The 18537-nt window shown below is 43.8% G+C and overlaps 1 protein-coding gene across 7 annotated transcripts in view; it reads right to left on the bottom strand.

Annotated features, from left to right (window-relative positions):
• Positions 1 to 18537, bottom strand: part of LIMS1 (LIM zinc finger domain containing 1) — a 76469-nt gene that overhangs the window by 7874 nt on the left and 50058 nt on the right. For 5 of the 7 annotated variants that reach the window (XM_055802385.1, XM_055802387.1, XM_055802384.1 and 2 more), the window contains exons 2-5: positions 10353 to 10512; positions 3673 to 3739; positions 1537 to 1657; positions 516 to 665 (exon numbers count right to left, since the gene is read on the bottom strand). In XM_055802385.1, coding sequence (XP_055658360.1) covers positions 516 to 665; positions 1537 to 1657; positions 3673 to 3739; positions 10353 to 10512 — 498 coding nt within the window. Of the gene's footprint in view, positions 1 to 515; positions 666 to 1536; positions 1658 to 3672; positions 3740 to 10352; positions 10513 to 12782; positions 13055 to 18537 lie in introns of those variants that run through there. The other 2 variants (XM_027781258.2, XM_027781208.2) reach the window with 1 other exon arrangement.

Below are 18537 nucleotides of genomic sequence, written 5' to 3'. Positions count from 1 at the left end.
ATGATTCATGTTCTGTGCATCTGTGCAGGATGTAGAAATGTGCAGCTTCATGTACTGTAGTTGCAGAAGCTGACAAAATGAGGTGGGAGAAAGCTGCTAAGAAAAAACATAGGCTTCAGAAGGAGAGAACAGTCTCTTTTTGCATGCCACTCAACTAAAAAGAAGTAACATAGGCAAGAAGGTAGCTCAAGCAGCCAAGGAGGACCATTTTTCTTCCTCTAGTAGCAGAATAACAAAGTATCATTTCACTGCTACAGAAACTGTTATCTGGGTCCATACTTGATATTTTGTAAGGTACCATCTTGTCCTGCAGAGCCCAATCTTTACTCCCCAACAGGTCAGCTGCTGTTTGAACTCAAACCATCCCAAAAGCAGTAACACACATCTGGCTGCACGGCACCTAAAACCCCACCCGTCTTGCCAGCTGTACAGGACGGGTTTTCATTTTAAGATGTAAATTGATGAAACAAATAAACCCAGCATTTTCCTGTTTTCCTTTGCAGAACTCAAGTTACCCGCAGTTTGCACAGTTGAAATGATCAGGGTGATAAGGATCATTTTTGAATATGAGAGGCTGTTCATCAATAATGGCATGACACTTCTGGCAAATGTACTTTCCCAGGCCTCTGGCTTTTTCCCTGTTATGGCAAGGACGGCAGAGATGTCTGAAACAGCATAAAAAAAGAGAGGTAAGTACTGGTATCAGGTACCACAGTGCAAAATATAAACCAAAAAATCTATTAGAACCTCATTTCAATGAGCCCTATTTGGACGGAAAGTAAGTCTTTAAAACAATTTCCTTGCTAGGCAACCCAAGATTAGAAGAGGCAGGATGATAATTTTATTTTCTGTCACCACAGCAGTATTGTTTCTTCAGCTTATTTGAGCTTAAGCTGTGTTTTACTCCCAAAATCTTAGAAATTCAGTTTAGAAGCTGGACGAGCACACAGGTCCTAATTCTGCAGGTAACACTGTATATCATATTATACGTATGGAGCCAATGGCCATAGAATCCACTTGTAAAACATTCTTCTGATCACAGCTGGTAAAAATATCCTACTCTGTGAGGAATCCCACTGAACTTAAAGCACTTATTAATAAATAAGGTGCTAAATTAAACCAAAATTGGAAAGCCAAGTTGGAAAAAGAAAGTAAAAATTTCTATTAAAAAAATTAAGAAAGTGCTTCTGTGTCTGAATGTTTTCTCTCCTATTATGTTTTCCAATGGCCCCAAAACGTCACCGGGTAGAGAACATGTTTACCAAGAAACCTGGTGTTGAAGTAGGTAAACTGTTAATATGTTAATTATATTATAATTATATAGAATAATATAAAATAATTATATTATAATAATTATATTAAGTGTATGTTTAAAATACTCATTCTTCGTTTTGTGATGCACTCTTAGACCTTTTCACTACAGAAGGTGCTTCAGTTGTTCCACCTCAGCTGGAAAACTTCAGGAACCAAAACCTCTCAGTATCCCCTCTTAGTTCATTTTATTCATGATCAGTTAACCGAAGGGTGAAGACCTACCTGCCAGCATTCTTGACAAATCCAATATCAGCCAGTACTTGTTGGCAGATATCACAGCAGAAGCACTCTGGATGCCAGCTATTGTTCATAGCTTTAATAACACGACCAATAATGAACTCACCTGTAAGAAACACAGCACCAGGATGTAAAATACCATGCTAGGCAAAGTTAAAAGCAACCCACAACCAAATTGCTACAATGACATCATCATCCTCTCTCTTCCCCCCAAATCTGGCATGATACATGGCTTTCAGTATCACTGCTCTGGTTCTAAACTCTGGAATGTGGGTTTGTTTCAGGTTTTTTTTGCTAGGGGTCAGGAGAAAATGTCCTTGCTAGTGGAGGACCTTCTGTTCTTTACATACAAGCCCTTCTAGATACACAGTCCACCTTCTCTCTGTAACCATCCTTTTTAAGTCCCCTCCCTGGTTTTACTTCTCTGTTCTCAAGCTGTTTATTTAATACAGCTTTCTTGTGTCCTAATCATCTTTCTCCTCCTTTTCTTTAAGATGACAATTTTATTTTGCAATGTACACAGTAGTGGTTTCTACTCCACTAGGACCAAGCCTTGAAGGGGCTCTATATTCAAAGCACGCAGAACTGAGCTTGCGTGGCTGTGGACCTCCTAAAAAAACCCTCCCGTGGAGTCAGAACACAAAGCTGCAGTGAAGCAGCAGGTCAGTCAGTCCAACGCACACAACTTCTGACCTACCACAAGCGGTCCTGTCCTGTGAGTCATTAAAAAAAAAGCAGGAGAACTACTGCATGCATGGTGTGACTGTGCGGGGCAGGCAGCGGAGCGTCCAGCACACACACGGTTTAGTTGTTCTCTATGCGGACGTTGTGGCCAAGGCCCCTGAGCAGTGCAAAGGCTCTGCTTCAAATGTGCTGGAAGCTCAGCTTCCCGGTGCCGTGAGGGGCTGAGTCCTGGCTTTGGAGAATGTACAACTCCAACAGCTGCCAAAGGAGAGCGGTCGGGCAGGTAACCAGTGCAGACAATAACTGGTGTTCCCATGAAGTCATAGCTTTTCAAGAACAAAACCCAATGGACTCCAGAAATGTCAGGAATGCTCGAGGCCACATCGCTGACAACAGCCCCATCGATTCTGGCTGTGCTTACTAAATCCAGGCAGTGACAAAGCCCAGCTCTGCACAGGACCTTGATGAGGTTTTGAGGGAGCTGGCACTACAAGCAGCCAGGGCAGAAGTGGGAGCTATGCCAGCTGGGTAGGAGAAATCCTACCCAGGCAACATAGCTCCTCAGAAACGGCCACGGACCCATTCCTTCCTCTTCCCCTGCTTGTTCACATCTGCAGCCTTGAATTCAAAGGTCCATAACATCTGCTTCTCTCTCCCTCAGTGTTCAGTCCCTCCCTCCACATGAGGAAAAGCCTCACTGATCAAATTGAAAACCATAGCAACTTGTCGAGGTGCTACAGAAACACGAGAGCTTCCAGACCAGTTTAAGCAATAGCCAAGTAATGACTTCCCAGTCCTGCCCGAGCATGATGTGTCACACACAGGGGGAAAAAAACCCATGCAAATGATTACTGCACATCAGACACCCAAGCATTTACATCAGCAGTGGCAAATAAAAAGCAGCCCTCAGCGTGATGTTTGGTGGACATTAGACGCTGAAGCCTTAAAGATATTTGTTTCACAAATACAACAGGGGACCAGCTGACCATCATTTGATTATAACACTAGATGATGAAGACTGTCCCCTCTTGTATGGAGTAGGACAGCATGAGTGGGTTACAATAGTCAAAGCAGATGATAAAGATTTGTTGCAGGGTTTCAGCTGCATGAGAAGGGCCAAATACGAGCACATGCAGATGTACTGATATATATAATCAGGAATCATGAATGGTCTGTTCATTGGATCATTGGATCAACAGCTAAACTACTCACTCAAATAATGCAAACTTTTTTTTTTTTTTTTTAATACTATTGTTTGATGACCTTCAGGAAAAGCAGCTACCCAGATTCTCTGAAGTCTAGTACATTCTGGAAGTTCAGACGCCCAGATGCACAGTGCCACCTCCCAGAGAACACATACAAGGGTTGCTCATCTTCCCCCAGTGATGTTCCCATTTGTGAACAGTGTGAAGTGTTTCACCTCGATGTAAGACTTACCACATTGATGGCAGCAAGGGGCAAAAAGCATTTGAAAATCATGTTCGCAGTACTTTCTCCCTTCAAACTGCAAATGGAAAAAAACCTTGAGCATTAGAGGGACGAGGATCGTGCCCTTAACATAAATGCTGTAACACACCAGTTTGTTTCCAGATGCAATTAGATAGTAAAATGTGAGGGGCTGCACAAAAAAAACAGACCATGTGCTAGGCATTAAATCCACCCACCTTAATTCAGCTACTAATTAGCACGTAGCATTAACAGCACATCATTCCTCTAATACTGCTGAGACTGTAAGGCATTTTCTGTCATGCATTTACATCACAAGAGACATCTGAATGTTGACAGACTGCTGAAACTGATGCAACTAAGTAAATTCTAGGCAGGAAATTAGCTAACAAAAACCTTTCCCAGGGGGAAGCATTTTCCCTGGATCCATTTGATCCCTCCTCCACTCTACATTTCCTGCAAGAATGACCCAGCATACCAGAGGAAGTAAGTACCGGGGGAGGAACAGCACCCAGGGACAGAAATCTTTGTAATTTATGGAGCAGTACAGCCCAAACATGAAGGGAAATAAGGCTTTTGCATTGTGATGCTTATTTCATAGAACCATAGAATCATTTAGGTTAGAAAAGACCGTTAAGATCATAAATTCCAAGTTTTAAGGAACAAAGTTCACTACATAGACCAGATGAAACAGGGAACCGATCTTAGGGGATTTGAATCTGAATTTTATCACAGTTAGGAGAAGTTCAGATGCAGTTCAAGCTCAGGTAGAAAAAAAAAAAAAAGAAAGAAAAAAAATTCTACAACACTGCATTAGTGACTTAGCCAAAGAATATGTAAAAACATGTAGGCAAGTATGTCCTGAAATGAAGGCAAATGTTTAGATACCTTCAGGCACGTCATTACTAGACACAAATGCCAACTAGCATGTCAAAACCAGACAGACAATATTAGGAATGCTATAAAATGTTTGGATTTGAATGTCTCAGTTTTTAACAGTGGGAAAAGGGGGACAGCAGGAAACCCCACTCCTTTCTTTTTACTGGGTCTAAGACAAAAAAAGCAATAGTGTAAAATAGGACCCACAAATTAAGTTTGATGCATGGACAGAAAATACAGCAATGTGCTTCAAGATTTCCTGTTTTATACTATGAAATTCCAAGGTTCAAATACAATATAAGTACAGTAATTACTCATGCAACAGCCAGGATGGGGATCTAATGAAACACTCTAGAAGTCACTGCGTAATTGAGCTCAGAAACTTAATTCCTGTGCCCAACATGAATTGCCCTTGCTAAAACCAGAAAGACATGTGCTCAATACAGACTTTTTCAGAATTCTCTGCTAGCAATTTATCAAGTGTTTTTCCAGTGTAATGCTCTAAAACAGATGATGTTCTTAATTGGAGCTTTTTTTAAAGAAAAAAAATTGAGAGACAGAGGGCTATTACTTTCTCAAAGAGTAATGGAAATTACTGGTTCATCGTGAATCGTGCTTGCTTCCTGCTGGTTAAAATCCTTTTTAAATTGAAAAAAATCCGAAAGCTTCCTGTTTTGTGTAAACAGGTGATCCAATGGGAGATGCTTAGGTTTGCTTGGATTTCAGAGCCACCACATGTTGATCTAGGTGTACCAAACAGGTTTTGTTCCCTTCTGGTTTGCATCACACAGGTTGGTTGCTATTCAGTCTCATTTATATTTTCAGCCTTCTTGGCTCATTTGTGCTTCTTTTTGTGGATGACCCAGCAGTTCATCCATTGGAGGAAGCCTTGACCTTCTGTAACAAATCCCACAGTACATTTTAAAAGCAAGGTAATTTGACTGTTGTATGCTGGACGGCCATGAGTTAAATGGCTCTGCATAGAACATTTCACCATGACATAACCTCCAGCTGATCTCCAGGGTTAGCTAACTTAGTGGAAAGACATGCACAAACCCCAAGTCTTTAAAGACCCTTTCTCCAAGGCAGTTTCTGGTAAAGCCCGTTTTAAGAAAACACTCCAGGTGCAACTGGAATGGAAACAAATCTGACAAGCGCATTGCAGCTGCACCTTCCTTTTAATCTTCCTAGAGTATATTACAAACATCTTAGAAAAAAAACCCAAACTGAAAGGAAGTCCCTCTCATTTAGGATACAAAAGTCACATGCTATTTCATTTTATTATTTGAGATAATAATAACAACAATAATAGATACAGATTCCCCCAATTATGGCTCTTGTGAGTAATCCATAAGGATTCTGCTGCATTTCTTCTGTTGTGGGATGCACTGCCCTAAGCCCTTCCATCTCCCCCACCTCAGAACAGTGCAGAGCAGGTCGGGCTGCTTCTGAAAGCACCCAGCAAGAGGCTCTTAACGAACAGCTGGACCACGGGTAGGACTCATCTCTCCTAACCTCCCCTGCCTGAAGGTGAGGTGCCCACAGTCCCCAGTGGGAGATGGGGCAACCTCAGTAAGGAGGAGCCATCCTTGGACCCACGAGTAATGTGGGTTGGAGGAAATGCTCAATGACTGATTACGGTGGTGTCAATCTGTCCTTCTGAGCACACTGCCACTGAAGCGCTCCATCCAAACCAGATGTTCTGCTATCAGTATAGGACTGTACACTGCTACCTATTGCAAGACTCTGCAACAACAGCTGTAGGGAATACACAGCTTCCAGATGGTGGAGTAAAAGCAGACCAGAATTACTACCACTTCACACCTGACAGCAAAGCATGGTGAGTTGGAAAACTGCTGGCACATGCTTTTGCTAATTTCTGGTTAGGTTGAGCGCATAAGAAAACATGCTAAACTGATGTGATGATATTGAGCAAACTGGAACACAAATATAACCTAGCAGGTCCTAAACCCACAGTTCCTGTACAGGATTAAGCACACAGCTCTCACTTACACCCTTATGCAACAAGGCCAACACTAGCTGGTTACAAATCCACACTACCATTTCTAACAGGCTCACAAAGACATCAACAAAATTCCTGCTGTGCTGTGCAGACTCCAGGCTGTGGATGGGCACTGCTCTGGCGTGAAGCTGCTTGTGCCTGCAGGCAGCTCATCTCTGGTGCCAGACCACAGCAAGCTGTGCTGCTCAGGGTCCTTGCAGGCAGCCTGGAGACACGTCCTGTGGTACACGAGACCTGCATTGGCCTGACCAGTTCAGCTCCCACCCATGGAACACAGTGTAAAAGCTTATCATGGCAGCATTTGACAGCAAATGTGATAAGCAGCTTAATGACTAACTGGAGGAACTCTGCAAGGCTTGCAATAGGCAGGGGAAGAATAGTTGACTTCCCGATTGCTAAGACCTGCAAATCATTTCTAAGAAACACTATCTTAGCTAAACCAGGCACAGAATAAACACAACCTTACGCTGGGCAACTCACAATGCCTGTGTTTACCCACAGCGAACATGCTCAGAAAAACATGTTACCCAGCCATACCTCCAAACACAGAGTCACAGGAATGGCATGGGTTGGAAGGCATCTCTGCAGATCACCCAGTCCAAGCCCCCGCTACAGCAGGGTCACCCACAGCAGGTTGCACAGAGTCGTGTCCAGGTGGGTTTTGAATGTCCCCAGAGAAGGAGACTGCACAGCCCCTCTGGGCAGCCTGTCCCAGGGCTCTGTCACCCTCAAGGTGTTTTTCCTCACATTCAGGTGGAACTCCCTGTGTTGCAGTTTGTGCCCGTTGCCCCTTGTCCTGTCACTGGACACCACTGAAAAGAGCCCGGCCCCATCCTCTATGCACCCATCCTCTCAAAGAGCACATGAAGCCGGTCAGAGGAAGATACACTTTTCGCCCATCTTCTCCAGTCACTTTTCCTTGACAATGATACAGATCATCTCAAGTCCTCAGAACACTGTCAGCCATCTCCTGAGCACTGGCCAGCCTAAGACCACCCTCCACCTGCTCAGGGCTGTCCCTCTCTCTCCCCAAAATGCTGTCACCCCAGTACATTCTCATCTCTAGTATCGATGTGCCAAATGAAAGAAGAGCAAGCTGTGCCCTTGTCTGCTCTTCTCCCTGAGCAACACCACCGGAAAACATGTTGAAGTTTCCACTGCAATCATCTCACTGGCCACCTCAGTGCTAAGTGAGTCTTTCTGGCAGCATGGGACAGTCATGGACACCCTAAAAGGTGTGGAGACAGAGGGAGACGGCCCTGCCAAAGATTGCTCTCAATCCCAGTTGAAACAGCCCCAAAGGCATGGATATCCGCTGACCTCTCCATGCTCTAGAAGCCATCCAGGACAAGCCAGTATAGATGGGGAGGAAGGCTGGGTAAGATTTATGAGCCGTGACCTGAAGGCTGTCAGACCGCTTAAACAGACCAAAAAGTACCTCTCTTCCACAGCAGCAGACAGACTCACTGGTGTGGAGAGAAACTGCAACATTTTGTGGTGGACACTAAAAGGGCCAGTGGCAGAAGGGTGATGTGAAGTTCAAGCCACACACAAGTCTTTACGTATTAATTTAATCCTCAGCACAATTACTTTACCTTTATAATAGCTGTGGTAAAAAGTGTCTATTCTCAACTGAAACTTTCCACTTTCTATGTAACACCTCTCAAGAAAAATGTTTCTACTCAGCCTGAAAAAACCCTAGCAATGTTAACCAAAACCTGTTACCGAGCATTGGAACAGGCTATCCAGGGAAGTGGTGGAGTTACCATCCCAGGAGGTAGTTAAAAGATGCGTAGATGTAGCAGTTAGGGACATGGTTTAGTTGTGGACTTGGCAGTGCTACGTTAATGGTTGGACTCAGTATCTTAAAAGGTCTTTTCCAACCTGAATGATTCTATTATTCTATGTTTTAGTACATGGGGCTATTTTCATTCCCAGGACAATGTACTGACACTCACTTCTGACTTACTGTCTTTAATAGGGAGCATCACTTTGCAGTAAAAACAACCATAATGAATATGAATATTAACAAGGTAGCAGTAGGAAACAAAATGCCTACATCCAATATATCTAAACACCACCAGGATACTTGCTCCTGCCAAGGAGACTCAGGTGTGGCCACCCGTGAGCAACAGAGAGGTGGTAATGTTCCTGGACTAATTGCAAAAGTAAGACTTTTTTTCCCCCGCAGTCCTTGTCCATCACCTAGGAGATACAGGCTGCCTAGAGCAGGATTTCTCAAACTTTTATCTTTAACAAAGGACCATTCAACTTTCTGAAAGAGGTCCCTGGAATGTCTCCCTGTTTTTTGAGTCAGAAAAAGGATGAATAAAGTACTCATTATTTAGAGAAAATACATTTTATTGTTTTAAGAGAATTTTATTAACACAATTACAAATATCTTAGTTTTAAAACATTTGTATTGCTTTATGTTCGCCTGACGTTTTAACATGTCAGGGTTAACTCCTTACCATGCGAGCAAGCAGGCAGCAGCTCAGTATAGACTAACAATTGTAATGCAACATGTAAGTATATAGAGGGTGTTTTGGTTTGTTTTTGTTTAATTGCTCCTGCCTTGCAGCTCACCTTTTGATGTCTTATAGAACACTAGTGGCTCATTTACCACAATTTGTGCAAACCTACCCCTACAGCACCGAAAAGTCTTTTGATCCTCAAACAAGGTGAGAGAAAGCAAACCCCAGGAATCCCCTTTGCCAGTGTCTTTTCCAATCCATGCTCCTCCCTCAGCTTCTCCCCATCGCTATGCGACGTGGCTCTGTAAAATCAGAAATATTACTGTGGAAGAGCAACTGCTCTGCTCTTACCACAAGGATGGCACACATGTGAGAACACAGCATTGTGTTTTTAACACATTGCTCTCCTTCCTTTTCAGATCACAGTATGACACAAACCCTGTAACTGCTACTGTAAGTTGGACTACAAGCTACCTTATCCTTCAGACAGTAATTCCCTGTCTTACCTCATCTACCCTTCCTTATAACAATCACTTAATATTTTATGAACTGTCTAAAGTTTTCACTAAAGCTACTTTGTGCTTGACATGGCTGAGCCACATCCTGAATCCCCACAACAGGGGAAGGTAAAAAAGAAAACGACACAGATATCAAAACACCCACCTGAGCTGAGGGCAATCTACCTGGGGCTGAGAAATATAAGTGACAGGCGGTTTTAACCCTTGGAAGCCTGTAAGAACTACTAATTTTGAATGCTCTGGTTTGTTAAACCTAGAGTCGACCCTATGTAGGCCCCATCTGGTTTGGGCTCTCCACACACCCTGATCTCAGCATGCTGACTTACAGGTCATCTCTATGAGCAGCTTTTCAGATGCTGTGCTGGCCTCACTCGACTCAGCAATAAACCATCTATGGACTGCAGGATACTGGGTTTTCCCTCTGCATGACTGTGTTCCTCTAAGAAGGATGCTTTCTCTGTATTTCTGGTATGATGTATCAAATTTGCAGATTTTAGGGAGGAAAAAAAACTGCACTGAGAAAGAATCTCCAACAGTTTTTTCCCCTGCCCTGACAACATTAGGCTACACATTTAAATAAGGTTATATACACACATGTCCTCCAAATTAGCACATAAACACTTCTGGTTTTTTGTCCGTTTACCAGGCATATTCTTTCAGAGCCCAGTTCTTCTCACGGGACTTCCTGAGCTATCGATCTGCCCATAGCTACCTCTGATATGGGAATGAAGGCAGAAGGCAAAGGCTGGGGCGAGAGGGACGCTCTGCCCCACTTACCTCATAGAAGAGTCCTTCAGGAAACTGCTGAAAGCACTGGGCGCAGACAAAGCACTGCTCATGGTACAGCTCACCATTGCTGTTGACAATTTTCTCAGCAGGGGCAAAGCCACCCCTGCAGCGCTCGCAGATGGCATTTGCAAGCGCATTCGCCATGTTGCTGTTGTAAAAGAAAAAAAAAAAAAGAAACAGAAATAACATTAGTTCAAATAGCCAATACCACTGGTTGTGGGTCTCTTTCTTTCTCCAAATCCAAATGCATCAGCCTAACACTAGGCTGCTCAACACAAGGTTTTCAATGGACTTAATGACTTGTGGCATCCCACCAGAAATAAAGTTGCTATTTCCCCCTGCTCCCAAACTCCTGAGAAACAAAACCCCCACAATGCACTCCAATAACTATCAATTAAAAAAATCCAACCAACCAAACAGAAATGTTGTTATTACAGATACATTTACAGGCTTTTTATGATGAGAAAAGGCAGGCAATTCAAAATAGTACTAAAAAAATGATGAAATACATTAGAATTACAGAAAACAAGGGCAAATATTAACAGTAATTGAGGACTGGCACCACATAGAAAAATATAAATGTTAATTCCAAAATAATTCCTAATTCTAAAATATATATATAACAGTGTTGGCTCCAAAGCTCTAAATAAGCAATGTGAAAGAGTGTATGGTATCTAGTCTGGCAAATTACTGAAAACCAGAGCACTGGTTAAACTGGTTAAAAAACAATTACTTCTTATGTAAGCTCTGCATAGCTTGACGTAATTTTACACATTTGGTTTGAAGTCATGGGATTTTTGTTTGGTCTGTTAGGGCTCATCTCAGGAAGCGCAGCTCATGGTATGCTGGCGTTTGTGCAGGGCCAAGGGGGAGGGTGGGAATGCCCTGGCTGCTCCACTGCAACCCACGTGCACGCCAACACAAGCTGACAAACCTGTGCCAGGGATGCAAAATATATTTGGTTGCTTCTCAAAGGCACATGACCATAAAATGACAGTGCAGTAGCTGCAAAATATGAGAGGAATTAGCTACTGCACTAGGATCATGTCCACATCTGCAGAAGACAGTACAGTTGTGTTTCAGTTAATTAAGGCTAGAAAAAGGTTCACTTGATTCTTCCTTTGCAAATATGTTCTTACTCATATCTAGACTCTCAAAGCTATGCCTTTCAGGATCACCTCTCTACCCCTAATATCATTTGATAGCAGAGAGCAAATACAGCGCAATGGTCTAATTTCATTACAATCTGACCACAGCTCAGAAAACCACTGACTCGGACATCTGTCTGGAAGCTTCTTACACAGGTGACATTATTTTAAACGTATGTGCATGCATGCACACATTTTGGTTCAGCTATCATGCTGCGCCTGTAAGTGCAGAGCCCGCAGGCCTCTGCAAGATGCCAAGCCTTTCCCCGCCAAGACCTCTTGGCTCCCACCAGGTTCAATAGGAAATTAATTCATTCCTTGCACAGCATCCGAGGGAGCAAGCAAGCACCTAGCACGTGGTTCAGAAAGGAATGCGCTTTATCTATTTCTTACACTGTCTCACAGAAGAGCCCTATGCAAGGTCACATTTGACCAGTTATTATTAGTTGGCTTTCCCCCTCCCCCTCTCTCTCGAGATCTTTGCAGAAGAGAAAAACACTAACTGCTATCCAAATATTCACTGCCCTGTTGGTGAAACAAGTGGGCAGATTTCACAAGGAGATCAGATGGATGATGGTCTATCTCATACATAACAGACAAGCCTACAGACAAACTGCAGTGATTATATGTATGAACTGTGGTTAACTATAAAGCTCGCCGATGGTCTCCATAGATTGTGTATGCTTTCTGTGGAGGAAAACCTCAGCCACTCCACCTGTCCTCCTTATCAACCTGAATGAAGAATAATCACAACGAAACTGGGATCTTTCATCATCACCTCAACAGTTCTCGAGCACTAAGGGTGTTAAGTGCTGCCAGACATAAAGTATAATCCAAGCAAAAACACAAAACAAAGTTCAAAGACAAATGAAAACAAAGCTTTCCTCCTCAGTATGCAAAAGTACTTCACTTTGAAATACATCATATATGTAAAAAGTGATGTACATAATACTTTGCATTAGTGAATCAGTTTACCCATTTACCCAAAATAATAGGCAAACAACCTAAAGTCAGAGAGACAACTTGACAAATTCCAACCCCATTTCAACTGCCAACAAAAATTTCTGACGCAATTAATGTTGAAGTTTAAAGTAACAGTTCAAATTTTAGTTGATGGTTACAACTGGCAACGTATCAAGCAGAACAGTGGCAAAGGTTGCATTAGAGAATGGCTTGCACAGCCTGCCCGAAGCTCAGATAATAGAATACATATGTATGTTACACCAATGTCATCGTAGCTATACCCCAAAGCTGAACAGAATGAACTTACAATCTTGCATAAAAGTCACAAAACTCTTTGTAGAGTTTTATGTCACTGTGCCTACGTTGCAATTTTGACACCGGTTTCTCGCCTTCGTTTCCTGTGGAGTTGTGAGCATCAGGAGTGACCTTGTATGCAACTTCTTCATCTTCTGGGATGGGGTAAGGGTGAGCTCTGCGCTGGAAGTCCATCTCTCTCTAATTGCTTTCCTGGGTGTATATATTCTATGATTATACTGCAAAGAAGCTGTAGGCAAAGTCCTCAAACCAATATGCTGGACTTCCCCTTGTTCCCAGCAAAGTGATTTACTTTCACAGCTCCGTGTCATGTAGCCGGAGCTACTCAGCGCCCTGCTAGAGCTTCAAGTTAAAAGTTCAGTGGCGGGGCGGTCAGCCTGTCACGCTGTGATTTACTGGCACTGGCTGCAAGCAGAGGAGCACATTCCCCTGACAAGCCCTCATGCAAACTCGGATGCTGGAAAAGGGCTTTGCTGACGGCTGCTGATAGAAGCTTCCCAGGAGGGCTGTGGTGTGAGTAACCTACGTGAGCAAGTACGTTCACCACCAAATTTGTCCACAGCTACTTTCTGCTGAGGCAGGGTGGAGGTGGATTCCAACACTATTTTATCATGGGCAAACCAGCAGTGGAAAGCACGAAGAGAAGACTTCTGTCATTAGGTAAATATTGCTTCAATACTATGGTATATTAATTACATTTTTAAAACAGCCTTTAATGTTCCTCTTGTGTCTTCTAAGTCATATGTGCTGAATTTATCTATAGGTGTCTTTCTTCTTGTCAGTACTTCAGAGAAGGGGTAGGTACAGACAGGTAGTTCAGCTTCTGTCGTGCTTCCCAGGCCATTAACTGAACTACCAGGTATGCTATAATGAGCAATATATGGAGGAAAAAAGAAGCTTGATTTCCAGTGATGTGCTGCATTTAGAACAATTATCTAATGTAAGAACACTTAGTGAAGTAATTTACTCTGGATATTAGGGAACTGAGAGAGCAAGACCAGGAAGAAAGAAGAAAGAATGAAAATTAATCATTCCTTCACCACAGAATGCTCTCCTAATGTTGCAATTATTTCATGGTTATGTTCTATTTAAAAGAACTTGTGCACTACTTACTAGGGAAGGCAGAGTCGATCAGCTGCACATCTGCAGCTAGTAATTACACCCCTGCAAGGTCTCCCTGCCTGAAGCACAGCGCTTGCGGCAGACATGGGACACTCGGCTTCCAGCAACTCGTAACTGTAGACAAAGCAGGCTTTGGGGGAAGCTGTCCCAAGTAATTATCTCTTGCACTGAACTGACTCAGCCACGTTAGCAATCTGTTCGTTGAACAACAGAACCGCCTGCGCTTTGTGCTCATGACACATGGCACCCTGGTATCTGAAGAATCTGCTCGTCTGCGAGGGGGTGTGAGAAAGCAGAGGAGGACGGGGGGAGATGAACAGAGAAATTAGGACTAGAAGGTGACAAAGGATGTGACGGGAAGTCCAGTCAAGGCTACTGCTTCTTAATATGCCTTCACTTTCCTAGGACCTACTGTAGAGGGTCTGGCTTATGGTGGTTTTGGGCCATCTCTCCCAACAGTACCTGGGCTAGCTTGCTCAGTAAGCGCACAGCAGCATGCACACCACTCTCCACACAGGCCTGGGCTTGCACGTAGCCACCTTCCTGCAGCCTAGCCAACACAGCATTACCCTTCTGCCGCTGCCAGAGTTGTGGAATGGGTTTGGTCAGCCATCTTTCCTTCACCTCCCCGCGGCAGGAAGCAACCCCTGGGCAAGTTATTCCCCTGCACCACGGGACACCGGTGGTAGGTGGGACCCAGGCAGCATGACCCCGCTTATTTACCCGTCCGTAGGTGTGATTATACAGCTTGCACCAGAGCTACCACAAGTCACAAGCTGTAACAGGCTAAGGAGGCTGCACCCTCACCACTGACACGGCTTGGCTGGAGCTCAAGCCCTATTTTTATCTGTCATGGAGCAAGCTCCAGATCAAGGAACACTCAGGTTGTAGCCCTAGGCCACGATGATCTTGCCAGAGCACTGTTGCAGGAAACTGTGCTGGAAGAAAAGGTTTCTGTGTCTGCTGGAGCACCAGTGATGAAAACGAGCGCTGTTTGCCAACAGAGATGCAGGCATAGTGATCTAAGTGATCTCTTCTCCTCCATCCTGCTTCCCAGCATTTCCTGCACAGGTCAATGCTGAGCCTCTCTCTGTATGAAAAACTTCAGGGACACTGACTGCAATGGACTAACCATGCTGATTCATCCAGGACTAGTACAGGTGCATCAGGCCACTAAAATAAGAAACAGCAAGTCAGGCTGTCTCCTCCCCTTATCACTGACCATCTCCTCAACAGTTTCCTTGCATTTTGTCCCAGATGGCAGCCAATTCTCCTCGGAGGCTGCTGCTGTGAATCAGAGCCCTGAAGAGTTTCTCTCAGTGGACTACTTCAGTCCCTGCAGTAACCTGAAATTCACAGGTTACCAAGGTGGCTGGAAGCCACTTCTACTGCCTTGTGTTTTCTGTGGTCAACTGGAAAATACTTGCTTCTTCAGCTTGCTGCTGTGCAGTCCTCTGCGTGGCTGTAGCAAAGCAAGTAGTACAGCAAGTCAGTGCAGTAAGATGTCCATCCAAAAAGCCTGTTTCAACCTTCCTAGCTTTTTTCAAGAAGCAGGCCTACAAGTTAATAGAGCTCCCTATGTGCAAGTAGAAGCTGCCTGGTTCTCGAGGCCTATTGCCATTGCTGCTGGTGGAATTACTCCCAATTTGTTTTCCATTAAGCAAGGCAGGAGCCTGCCAGGAGTTTAAAAAGGGCCTTTCTGCTACTGAAGCAAAACAGTTTCTACTGTGAACATTTGCTAATCCACAAATCCAGAGCATCTGGCCATCTTTCTCTTTTCTGTCATTTTGCTGGAGGCACGTTGCCAAGATCTGAAATAGTCTGTTAAAAATACATGGCATTTTCATTAGGGAATTCTAGGTTACTCGGAGGTGAAGCCATCCATGGGAGTGAGAAGCATGTAAGAGGTTGTTGATTTGCAGCAGCAGCTTCCCAAGGGCATTCCTTGGGATCTGGGACAAAACTTGCCAGCCTGCTGTTAAGGAAGCAGTGATAAGGAGAACAGGGAGAATCTGAGTATTTAACTGGAAAAGGTACGTAGGAAGGAAGAAGACAGAGAGGCTCCTCCTGGCACACTGAGGTTTTTATCAGAAGCCAAAGCCGATGGTGGGGAAGGTGCTAGAGGAAACAGCAGAAGTGAGGGGAAGCGTCCCACTGCAGCTATGGAGAAAGGCTTCGGAAAACAACAGCAAAAATAGCTGCACTGTTTTATCATTGCTGATGGACGACTGCCGCCCCACTCACTTGCTGCTTTTGCTGGAGAGCTTTCAAATCCAGCTGCCCGCGCCGGCGGCTGCCAGAGGCAGACGGGGACTCTTACAGAGAAGGCTCCGTGGCCAGCCAGCCCTGCTGAGCGTTTCAGTCCATGCCACAAATAGACGCGTTGAGCAGTCACGGCTCCAAACAAGGTGCTTGGCAAAAGCAGCTGCTGCTTGGCAACCTACTCGTGCCACCGTGAAATATCACTGCGTCACCGGCGCTGTTGGGAGGCCATATGCCCCATCGAGTTATGCAGCAGGGGGATAAGTAATCACAGTGTATCCCTCCCCTTCCCACATAGGCAAGGATGATTTCATTTTAACGATATTTAACACAGATGCTATGCAATAGCCCTCAGACGCAAAATACACAACAACTAGAACAGAAGTTTTGCTGCAAAATATCTGTGGACTTGCAGTGCCCTGCACTGATTTCTGCACCAACATTTTAAAGCACTAATTGACCTTTTGCATCTTTCAAAATTGAGATTAAATACAGTCTTGGGTTCTGGTTGCTGCAATTGTTTATCTCTTAAGCAATAAAATACTTTCCATGTTAAGCTGGTCTCCTAAGGCAATTTGAAAGAAGGTACAAATATTTTCTATAATAAAAATGGACATTATGGGTTGGATTTTCACATGTGCTCAGCACTGCTCTAACTTCTGCTACTATGAAAAAGGATGTAAAACCACCTTGAAACCACTGTAATAAAAACCAGGTGAATTCTGAGTGCTCCTAAAGTTTCATCCTTTAGTCTTTGCCACAAAAAGCATCATTAAGCTGATGTGGTGAAAGTTTAAACAGGGCAAACAAAAAGGCAACTCTAGCTGTTTCATATACTTCAATATAAACTCATTCCAGTATAAACATGTCCAAAAAATGCTTCGGTCTCTGCAAACAGAGAAGGTTCACATTCCATCTCTTCATAAGGAAATGAACATAAGTGGAACAAACAGGTAAGCAGCACCTTCTCATACAACATTTTATCAGCCATACAAGCACAGTGAAAAATCAGTCTCCGAGAGAATTTGTAGAAAGGGAGAGCAATATTTAACTGTAGAACTTTCCTGTTGTAATATTTTAAAAAACGACTGTATTTTCTTCATGCTGGTTACAAACACTACCAAATGAAGCCATGCCTCCTGTAAAACATGATGTTACTTCTTCTGTGTACAGACGTTCGATACAGCCATCTCTTCCCCCCCCACTACTATTTTCTGATTCCTATGCAGACAGGAAAAACAAAAGAACAAAAAGATGCAGTATGGCCTATAAGAAGCTCCTGAGAGGTCTAATAAATTTGTGCTGCATAGGACAAAGCATACTATCAGTTATTCTTAAAATCTGAAACCTGTGTGGTTGACTGCATGTATACTTCAGTATTATAAATATACTGTATCCAAAGTATCCCAACTCAATACATTTTAAAGATGCATTTGCACTAATGCATTCATATAACAAAATTTATATCCCTATTTCCAATTTAAGAATAATAAAAAAGGTCAGCTACTCATACTAGGGGCTGCACACCAAATGCCTCTGAGACGCTCACTTTGAAAAGAACCATTTTTTCAAGACCAACGAGACAAGATCAGGCCCACCAAGCTCTAAAGTGTCCTTCCGTTTGGACATACACACAGTGAACTTTGTAACACCAAAGCCATTCAATTCTAAAATTTGAAAGTGTTTGGACAGAAAAACGTTTATATTGGTGAAAACAACACCACTGGAAAGTCAAGGGATGCACAACAGAGTGTAATCAAGTAATTGCAAGCAAATTACAATGCAGTGCATGTGTGCTCCTCCACCATTACTTAAGCAACAGATTTAAAGTTAAAATATGTAAAAATGTATGAGGTTGATCTTTGCATTTTCTGACAATTCAGGAAAACAGCGTCCTGGCTTGTATCCCAAACAGTGTGGCCAGCAGGACCAGGGCAGTGATCGTCCTCCTGCACTCAGCACTGGTGAGGCTGCACCTCGAATGCTGTGTTCAGGTTTGGGCCCCTCACTGCAAGAGGGACATTGAGGCACTGGAGCGTGTCCAGGGAAGGGCAACGGAGCTGGTGAAGGGTCTGGGGCACAAGGCTTGTGAGGAGCACCTGGGGGATCTGGGGTTGTTTAGCCTGGAGAAAAGGAGGCTCAGGGGGGACATTATCACTCCCTATAACTACCTGAGAGGAGGCTGTGGCCAGATGGATGTCAGTCTCTTCTCCCAAGTAATAACCAACAGGACATGAGGAAACGGCCTCAAGTTGCTCCAGGGGAGGTTTAGATTGGATATCAGGAAAAATGTCCTCACTGAAAGGCTGGTCAAGCATTGGAACAGGCTGCCCAGGGAAGTGGTTGGGTCACCACCCCTGGAG

Source organism: Falco peregrinus, chromosome 4 (assembly GCF_023634155.1).
Source record: "Falco peregrinus isolate bFalPer1 chromosome 4, bFalPer1.pri, whole genome shotgun sequence".
Lineage (NCBI taxonomy): Eukaryota > Metazoa > Chordata > Aves > Falconiformes > Falconidae > Falco > Falco peregrinus.
Note: the sequence above shows the minus strand (reverse complement) of the source record. Positions and strands in the feature narration are given on the sequence as shown.